At 43.1% G+C, this 10,715-nt stretch overlaps 1 protein-coding gene across 8 annotated transcripts in view; it reads right to left on the reverse strand.

Annotated features, from left to right (window-relative positions):
- LOC147146170 (protein kinase C beta type-like) overlaps positions 1-9,382 on the reverse strand; it is a 31,570-nt gene extending 22,188 nt beyond the window's left edge. For 2 of the 8 annotated variants that reach the window (XM_086032856.1, XM_086032858.1), the window contains exon 1: positions 4,818-5,184. Coding sequence is in view for 5 of the 8 variants with exons in the window: in XM_086032852.1 (XP_085888978.1) it covers positions 5,310-5,341; positions 8,813-8,976 (196 nt within the window). In the remaining 3 variants the exon portion in view is untranslated. Of the gene's footprint in view, positions 1-4,817; positions 5,189-5,309; positions 5,342-8,812 lie in introns of those variants that run through there. The other 6 variants (XM_086032852.1, XM_086032854.1, XM_086032851.1 and 3 more) reach the window with 6 other exon arrangements.
- Between the last annotated feature and the right edge of the window lie 1,333 nt (positions 9,383-10,715).

Below are 10,715 nucleotides of genomic sequence, written 5' to 3' on the forward strand. Positions count from 1 at the left end.
TAAAGCGATGCCATTACAAATTCTGTAGCAGTCAATGATCAGGATGAAGTCAACCCTGGCCTTTTTTCAATCAATAACACAGTGATCGGTGTTGATTATGATAGTGACAATTTCTTTCAGGGATTGTTCGCATTTTGGAAGTGAAGAACTCCAGATTTGCGCAGCCTTCTTGACATTACTGCCAAAAAGCAAATCAAATCTGTTGTAAATGAGTGGCCGCCAGTGGAGTGCCAAGTGGCGGAGTGAGAGTGAGAATCAGCGCCTCTGTCTTTCTCAAGTTAACTTTTCGTATTGATGGGAGCACAATAATTATGGATGAGTCTCTGAACTTCACATGATGCCCTTATTACTGACAAATCGGAATGTCCATGTTAGTCGGATGGAACTGATTAGTGATTCACTGAGTCTCCCTTGCTTCTGAAAACTTCTCCTTGGTGCAGATAATGAAGGAGATGCTCTTCTGCTGACGTGAATTATTGCAGATAAACATATCAATGAAGTCATTTCTGGCCTGCTTGGAAGAAGAAATATGCCTTATGAGGTATACTGTTCTCAAGGATGACATTTGGACAGCGCCAATTCTATTAGGCAGCCTCGGCTTCAAGGTTGCGCATTCGTCAGCAGGATGGTAGCCGTTTAGGCGTTTTATGTATGCAGTAGACACGTCATCCAACCCACAGCTATCAGAAACTCTTTTCTAAACATAAGGGAAGCTACAATTGTACTCAGTTGTCATTTAATGCAGATTACACATATACTAATAAATCAAGCCCAATTTGAGCATTTTCCCGATTCTGATCAAAGTCAGCAAAGAAAAGCCTGATTCTTGGTTTCTCCTAAACGGTAATCCTGTGGTGTGGGGTTAAGAGTGATTCAGCACACTCATCTGTTGATGCAAGAATAGTAGAGCTCGGACTTCCACTCAAAATCCCTGTTCCCTAATCGTGTTGACGGCAGAGAACGAGTTCTGGTTGAATTTGAAACTTCTGATAACGGAAATGTTTTTTCTTTTTAGTTTAAAATGGCTTACCCTACCTAGAATTCCTCGTTGCATTTTTGCCCAAAGGTACAATCCTGGTCAGTAATTACCCCTTTTGATGCTGTAAATAGTAAATCCTTGTTGTGGAAGATGCAGCATTCTAAACTAGCGAGCTAGCTGGGGAGACGGTGTGCAAGTGCGCGATGCTCGTGAAAGTCGACCGAAGTTTACCGTCGCAATCGCTAACGGACGCTCCGGATTAGAGCCGAAATGGGCAAGACAAGATCGGTCTAACAAAAAACGAGTTTTGATTTTTTTTTTTTTTCCCCCTGTGCAAAAATTGTTGTACGGCGTACACAATTTGAAATGATCAAAAAACTTATAAAATACGGGGAAAATGTATAAGTTGACAGGTATGTAATATGTAAAAGTCACACCTGAGTATAAGTCGCAGGATCAGCTAAACTATGAAAAAAAACGGTGTGATATAGGATAGGTTCACACCAGATTGGATTTTTTTGCCCTGTAGCTGATTTTTTTTTTTATGACAGTCTGAATGACTCAATTCAGATTTTTTCAAATGCGACCTGGGCCACTTTCATATGTGGTCCTAGATCGGATACATATCGGATTTTTTGCAATGGCGACCGCAGTCTGAACCGCCAGGTCGCATATATCTGACATTGACATCATCTTCAGCCCAAAATGCACTCAAAGGTAAAGTGCTGGCAGCGGGGAGATTGAATCTGCAAAGTTGTTTTGAGTAACAGTATTGACTTTATATTTGACTTTGATCCCACTTGAAACATGAAGCATAAACTGGACATTTATGGTGATTGTAGTAATTCAGCCGCGGTTACGATCGGTTCATTTTTTATGCACGGTTATGACGTGACGTCATCTTTGAAATCCATGAAATAAGAGAGAAAAGCTTCGCCTCGAAATTTCCCCCAAATACTGTATTTCGACCTCCTACCGAATTGCTTCACTGTAGAAATGCCTGGAACATTTTCTTCGTAAACACTACGTCGTGAGTGATGTCGCTTTTTCTGCGCAGACGCAGATGTGCACAACACGAGAGAGTCTGAGGTGGCATTTATAACGTGATATGAGTGCTTACACCAAAAAAAAATAAAAAAATAAAAATCTGATTTTTTTTTTCCAAAAACCCGAATTGAGCATAAGACCTCCAGTGTGAACCTAGCCTTATAGTCTAAAAAATACGGTAACAGAGGCATTTTGTGTGTACGGAGACAGTTTGAAGTGATGAGTGGAAATTTAACAACCTCACTGCGTGACTCACTGTCTTTGTCTCTTTCTGTTGAAGACAATTGTTGCTGTTCCAGATGATTACATCGCGATGCATCGAAGTCGCAACAGCCACGTAAATGGCCCTCTTTTTATGAGTTCTGATCGTAAGGCACAGGCCAAAAATACCGAAAAGACTGTGAAATGGACTTTCGAACCATTTGAGGACAAAATAGCTAGGATTGACAACACACAGCTAACATTGAACTATTGCTGTGGTTTAGCTTTGGTTGTTATACAACACAGTATTAGACCCTCCTTCCCCTCCATCCTTGTTTTTTTTTTTTTTTCTGCTGTACAATTTTGAAATTTGGAATTTTGAAAACAGCACCGGGCCGAGCAGAACCAAGCCAGTGTCATGGAAAAATTGTCATTCGTGGTAAGTCATCACTAAGTTCTGTGCAATAGCCACAATGAGACACTTCCACAGGATATTAAGCCAATGTGACTTCCCCAACCCTGCCGTCCCCTCCCCCGCCTCCTCACCCTAGTGAACATGGGAGTCAACTAGCAAACAAACACTGCATTAAACATGTGAAGGATGGACCAAAGGGAGGTATCTTTACCTGCAGAACAGGTATGGAAACACACCCAGAACGCACAGGAGACACCTTTGTCACACGAGCGTCCGCACAGGTAAGAACACGTCCACACCGCATGTCTGACATTCCTCCCGTGCTGGCGCTCCTCCCATCACGATTGCGCTGCACACACGCCTCCCCGAAGCTCTTCGCGACCGTGCCTCGCCGGTTCCATGGGTTAAATGAAGCCATGGCATTAGAGACACCTGCTCTTGATAATTAAAACCAACGCGGGAGCTGTATGCAAAACGCAGCCTTTACAAAGACAACCAAGCTCGGTTTTGAGCGACACTGTCAGAGAGCTATTCAGTTACATCATCAATATCAGTATGTTTATTATTGTGGTTGTCGTATAGTTGATTACCCAATTTAGACACACCTATTATGCAACTACCTTTCTGAGCTTTGAAGTGCTTTAAAACGCCAATACAGCTTAAGCAATGACAAGACCTACAGTCTATAGTGATGTACCTTAAGGTACAGAAAATTCAGTCGATTTGGATCTTTACTCCCTCATAATCAATTCTGACAGACAAAACTGTTGATCGTCTCCCACAGCTGAGGCCGATCTACTGTTTGGTCAATGGAAAAACACAGAAGGCCATCAATATTAACATCACAAGTAACCCTATGACCCGCTGGGTTAATTGCTCAACAAACTCAACACGATGCATTTGGGACACAACATTAGGTTGAGCTGCACAAATGACTTCACAGTCACACAGACAATGATTGAACAGTCAAGTGTGTCCTTACAACCATACTATTTGTTGATACAACGCTTGTACTGGATCCCATTGCATGTCCCTAATGAAGTATCAGGTAAACGTATGGTTGGGCAAACAAACGGAGGTCACCACAGTCCAGCGGTATCGGTCAATGAAGTCTGATGGAGCAAGTATATAGGGCAAGCGTATTTAACCTTTAGAACACAAGGTGCAATCAGGAATTAATATTGTAGATATCACGGTTTTTCTGACTGTCGCAAAATGCATGTATTGAATAATAGGAATTTTCGTTTCAATATATCAGTGACTTACAGTAAGCGTGATTAGTGGAAAGGACAGAGATATCTGTAATTCACTTTTGCCTATTCAGGTTCCGACACTAATGATGGCTCGATGGCCCTGAGCCAATATGGCATGTATCGTGAACCACATACCTTATAGATGCGAGCCTGACTGGGCCAGTACAAATTTCATAAATAATATGATGAAATCAACCCATTCCTCACACGGTGATAATATGGTCTTAAATAGGACAGTTTAAAGATATAATTAAGGCGATCACTCCGTTCACCAGTAATTCAATATAACGCCACCTTGGAGAATAGGAAGAAATAGAGCAAGCAGGATTTTTTTTTTTTTTTTTTTTTTTAATCAACCAATTCAAAAAAGTTGGCAGTCTATGTTTTTATGTCATAATATTTCTGCAATCATTCCTCCCACCAGTTATTCATGATAAGCACCACCTTCCATAATAGAAAGGAACAGAACAAATAGTAATAATCCACAGCTTGAAAAAAAAGTCCCAAGGCACGCAAGGACACATCCACAGTCTATGTCTACATGTGTTATATAACCAACACAAAGTTATTCATGATAACCACATTGCACAATTTTTAAAAAATGATTCGAAATAATTCTCGGCATCAAAAACAAAAGTCCACAGCTTGTTTAGCCACGCACAGGCAATGTCCGTATCATATAACACAAATGCTCCTCTCACAAATGTGTAATGTCAACTGGCATCTTGCACAATATAAATAAAGAGAACTACCGGTACTAGAAATAACCCAACGCTTCAAAAAAAAGTCCATGGCACACAGTCTTCCATACGCTGGCTAACTTCCACCTTGCACAATAGAAATAAACTGACTAAAGACATTCAACAAAGTAAAGTAAACTGCAATAATCTAGCGTTATATAACGAAATGAAGGCACACCTACAGTATACGTATGGGTCAGGCAGGAGTGAAGGCCACCTGGGGTAGGGGAGAGGGAATCACGCCGAAATCTGTCATGGTCCGAATGGCCGAGTGTGAGTAATAGCTGCTGGCTTGACATGCTGATGATGATGCGCATGTTCACATAAAAAAAAGAGGAAGTGATACAGCAAGCACGGCAACATTTGCAGTGTGATTTGAAGGGCGTCGTGAACCTCAACACAAACGGCCCACAGGCGCGCATTTGCCAACCACCGACGCACGGGCACTCAAAGCACCACCATGTCTCAAGAAGAAGGCGGGGAAACGTCCGAGTCTCTCCTTTGATGTAACACTGCCGCTCATTCATCTCTGTGGGTAAACACCTGCCAACACCAGCACGGTGAAAGCCCAGACGGGGGTCACGGTGACACAAAGCAGACCTGAGGCCCGCTTAAACAACAAAACCAGAAACCACAGCCATGTGCGAGTGTTTGTGAATGAGCCGTCTTCCTACCTTGGCACTGGAATCCTTGCTTGCCGAAGCCCCTGGGGACACAAGAGAAGAGCAATAAGACTGAGAAACTGCAATTCATTGTGGTCAGAAATTGTGGTTGAAAGCTGAAGAGCAGACGCGGAACTGAGAGGTCACAGAATTCAGTGAGATGTGGGAAAATGTGGAATATGAGAATCGGAAAAAAAAAAAAAAGTAAAAGTACTGAATTACAGTACTAATCTGAGAAATGCAAAAAAAATCAAAAGGCTCGATAATGATTTCATATTCCCCCCCTGTCATATCTACTATTTCTAAATGAGAACTGCTCAAATGCTACCAGTAGGTATACAAACATTTCGCAAAAATTGTAACCTGAGAATTTGGCTGTGAAAATGTGGAAGACGCAAGTAAATAAATTGAAAGGAATCAACCGGCCAGTACGGTGCATTTTTCACTAACAAGATCAATTTATGTTTTTTTTTTTTAAATCAGGAAAATTATATTAGCTTGCATTTACAATTGTAGTAGCTTGTTTTAGAGAAATCAGTAAATAGCTAACTACTCTCAAAACGCCTATTTCTATCCAACAATATAGCCACAGTATGTCCATTCAAAATCCTTATACATCAATCGCTAATAATTTCCAAAAACGGTCATCAATCGGCACCAAAATGTATATGGACATCTCTCCTTATTTCCACTTCACCCTCTGAAAATATCACAAGGATTAGACGTTCCGTGGCAGATTTATAAGCGGATGAGGAAATGAAATGGTTTCATGCAGTCTTTCTCATGCTGGGTCTGTTCTCAATGATAAGTCGCCAGGATCCGCAAACAACGCGTTACGAGATGCTTTTCGTAAGCTGAAATTTTCGTAGGTCATTATATATAAGATATTATCTTGACTTAATAGCCCCTCCCGCACCCCCAAGTCCACCCCCAGGGGGTACACCCGCACCACTCATCCGAAAGCGACGCGTAGAAAGCGGCCACACTCGGCAGGAGGGTCGCCCGTCTCGCTCCGAAATTGACTCACTCGAATGGGCCAATTGCACCGCGACGCAGAGCTGCATCTCTGGCCACACAGAATTAGCTATCTCGACAGCTGCAGCGATGTTAGCCGCTGGAGCTAGCTGTCAGCCTGCCTGCCTCCGACTTTTGCGTCGCTAAATGTCTGAAAACGGTGACCAGTCGCCGCCAAAATTCAATTGCACGCTCCTACTCTTGTCCACTTCAACCGTGTCAAAATATAAAAGCGATCAGTACAATATTTTGGATTTTGTTGAGGTGATCATGCTTTTTCCTCATAGGAGCTCACATTCAATGTAAATAAAAACCCAATTATTGTGATGATCGCTTTTATATTTTGACAGATTGAAGTGGACAAGAGTAGGAATGTGCTTATGGATTTTGGTGGCAATTGGTGAGCATTTTTCAGACACAAGGTGACAACACAAGCCAGGAAACAATATTACAATGCTTTGCCTCCTTACTTCACTGACGTGTCCTGTCTGATGTGTCAATCAAGCAGTCTCCTCACAATTTGGGGCGTTACAACTTGTACTAAAGTTTTTCCCCCCAAAAAAAAAATCACTACAGAGCTTTTCAGGGGTTGAATTTTAGTGCTGACACCATTGTGACATACAGACCTATTATTTAAGTGCCAATGTTCAGTCCAATCAAGTGTCGCTTTAATATTCCAATATGCATTTAGAGTACATGTTAATTTTGTCATAGAAAATGGGCATTACTAAAAAAATGTGGGAATTTGAGGAACGTTAAAAAATAGCTTCCTACATGCCCTGGGTGGGTTTAAATTGGTTGAGAAATGTGGAAGGACAATTAAAAATAAAGAATCTTGGTGTAGAATAACATGTATGCCCCCCAGAAATGCAATTTCTGCAAATATTGATTGTGAATTCTGATGAGCAGAAGCTAAAATTAAATGCTGTGGAATTAATTAATCGATATGCAGAAATGTATAATGTAAGACTTGAAGTTGGATGTTGGGGGGGAGATTCTGCAATTTTGTCCATTTCATGAATAGCTCCATTTATGTCCTGAATGATTTAATATTTGAGGTTGGAATGGTGTGAATCGGTTGAATGATTTGTGAAGCAAGTACGAGTGAAATTTGGAACATGTTTCCATTCATATCAATGTATTTTTTTTCCATGAAAAATGGGGAACTGGGGGAAGAGTGGGAATGTGGAAAATAGTGCCCAACACGTCCTGAACAAAGTGAATATTTGTGTTCAAGTTGGATTGGTTTGAATCAGTCCACAATGAGGCAAATTGAGGCGCTAGAAAATGTGATGAATAGTTAATAATATTGTACGTCCTGAACTGAACAGTTTGAAGTTGAAATGGTTTGAATTGGTCGAGAAATGTGGAAGGATTACGTAAACTGTAAAATCTCTCCTTCCATTTGTGAATTTTGTCATGGGATGTAAAACACTCTACTGCAAAATATGAGAATGTGAAAAGTAGTTAGACTTTACACATATCTGATCAGATGGATCGGAAGATATTTTGCATTTCATGCAAAATCTGTGATTGGTTGTAATGTCATAATTTGCCGATCAATCAATTATATCATTAATCGGATACGTAAAATTGAGACATTACAGCAAACAGTATGTCGTTCACTCCAGGGACGTCCTTTGCTGCAATCGTTAATAATGCAAGGTTTCTCAGCATATAGAGTCAGATTTTCTTTTTCAGTACGCCCCCAATATTTTTATACAATTTGTTTGTTTTTTTTTATTTAGGGTTTCATTGTTATTCCCACGATGCATGTCAATGGGACTAACTTCTACCCAAATCTTGGCTATTCGTGGACCGGTCCGCTCCCAATAAATAGCATATAATGGGGACCGACTGTACAGTAAATACGTTTTTTAAATAGATTGGTCCATCTTCTGATCGGCTCCGTGATCGGTTACTGTTTTTTGTTGCTTTTTTCAACTCACCGATCAGTGATCAATCCAAAACGCTCATTGTGTACGGCCTAGAAATAGTTGCCCAAAGGTCCTGCATTTTGTGGATACAGTATTTTGATGTTATTATTATTTAAAATATGGAAGAACGAAAAATGTGTTAATTTGATGAAAGTGAAAAATTGACGCCCGTAGGATCCTGAATTTTGTGAATAATTAGAAGTTGGAATGGTTTGTATCGTTTGAGAAATGTGTAAAGACCAAATTAAAAAAAGTACTCTGAATTATGTCAATAAAGGATTTTGGTCGTCATGAGGGGTGAATGCCGTTCAGTGTTCCCCAACTAATGTAGATTATTCATGACGCATTCAATGACACACATGGGCATGCAGCAGGGCCCCGCGTGCCTGCAGATGGGGCTGCGTGGCGATGCGGCAAAAAAAAAGCAACGAAGCCGCGGCTGGCGAGCGAGGACGTCCCCAGTGCTACTGTCGCGATTGTCGGATTCGGGAAGCACTGCGGCGGCATCAAGTGAATCACCTGTGTCCATCCACACACACACACACACACACGCGCAGTGCTTACCAGATGAAGTCGGTGCAGTGGCTGCAGAAGGTGGGCTGCTTAAAGAAGCGCGCGATGAACTTGTGGTTCTTCACCTCGTGGACGTTCTTCTGGCGGAGGGCGCCCTGGCGAGCGAAGCCGCGCGCGCCCTCCGCCACCTCTCCGTCGCTGCCGGGGTCAGCCATCTTAACGAGGAAGCGGCGGAGGTGGTGCTGGAGGCGGCGGTCCGAGGGAGAGGAATGAGGAGGGGAGGGGGGGGTCCGAAGAGAGGCGCAGCGGCGACGGCGGCGGGGGGAGAGCGAGTCACGGTGCAGGTGTCTCTTCCTCCTCCTCCGCCCCTCGTCGTCGTCGTCTTCCCCTGCCCCTGCTGTCGATGTTGGGTTGGTTCCGACGTGTTTTGTGCTCACTGCTGTTGCTTCTTCCGGCGCGTCGCCGTCGTGCCGCTCGCCTGCTTCCCTGTTTACTGTCAGTGTTTCTGCTTGCCTACCCCTCTCGCTCTTTCTTCCTTTCTCTCGCTCTCTCGCTAGCTACGACGGTCCCGACATGCGAGGTTTCGATTATACGACGGCGCGCAATGTTGTACCTTGACCATGCTCGTAACTCCAATCACTCGGATCTCACATCCGCTTTCCCCATTGAAATGAATGGAAATGCCACTCATTCGTTCCAACCCTAAAGCACCCCGATTGTTTTATACAATAAATAGCAGTCTACAGTATTTTTTTTTTAAAAGCATACATTAACAATGTACTCAAATATAATGTAAGAAAAAAGATTTTGCTTCAGCATTCCATACTTGACTGATATACTGGGGGACTGTGGAAATATTTTTAAATCTATTTTAAAATTAAAATGCTTGGGGCTTAACTGTGGCTTCTGAAGAGGCTAGAGCATCCGTGAGCCCACCTCTGATTCTTTTATGACAGCCATGCATTCGTGCAGGCTCAAGTATACAGCCAAACATGAGCAGTGGAAGAGGAAGAAATTTCAAAAGGCAGCAATGTCTTGCCCACTCTTCCCTCATTAATTTCACACGCCACGGAATGAGTCCTAAAAAAGTTGTTTTTTTTTCCCAAAAGCAGCACAATCCATCCATCCATCCACTGTCTTCCACTTATCCGAGATCTGGTCGCGGGGTCAGCAGTTTAAGCAAGGAAACCCAGACTTCCCTCTCCCCAGCCACATCATCAAGCTCCTCCTGGGGGGTCCCAATGCGTTCCCAAACCAGCAGCTGGGAGACATAATGTCTCCAGAGTGTCCTGGGTCATCCTCTGGGCCTCCTCCCAGTGGGACACGCCCATAACACCTCACCAGGGTATCCAGGTGACATCCTGACAAGATGCCCGAGCCACCTCAAATGGCTCCTCTCATTGCGGAGCCCCTCCTGGATAACCGAGCTTCTCACCTTATCGCTCATGCGGAGGAAACTCATTTCAGCCGTTTGTATCCGGGATCTTATTCTTTCAGTCACGACCCACAGCACATGACTATAAGTGAGGGTAGGAACGCAGATCGACCGGTAAATTGAGAGCTTTGCCTTCCGGCTCAGCTCCTTCTTCACCACGACGGACAGATGCAGAGTCCGCATCACTGCCGACGCTGCACCGATCCGCCTGTCGATCTCCCGCTCCATCCTCCCTGCACTCGTGAACGAGGCCCCAAGATATTTGAATACTTGAACTCCTCCACTTGGGCAGGATCTCATCCCCGACCAGGAGAGGGTACTCCACCCTTTTCCGGCTGAGGAACATTGTCTCAGATTTGGAGGTGCTGATTTTCAACCCAACCGCTTCACACTCGGCTGCAAACCGATCCAGTGAGAGTTTAAGATAATTTCTCGGAAGAAGCCTTTGATGAATGATCATTTGGGTTGAAAATGAGCAGGATGCTCTTCATTTTGCATTTTCATTGATTTTGATTTTGA

Source organism: Filicampus tigris, chromosome 6 (assembly GCF_054856515.1).
Source record: "Filicampus tigris isolate MCC_2025a chromosome 6, RoL_Ftig_1.0, whole genome shotgun sequence".
NCBI classification, from domain to species: domain Eukaryota; kingdom Metazoa; phylum Chordata; class Actinopteri; order Syngnathiformes; family Syngnathidae; genus Filicampus; species Filicampus tigris.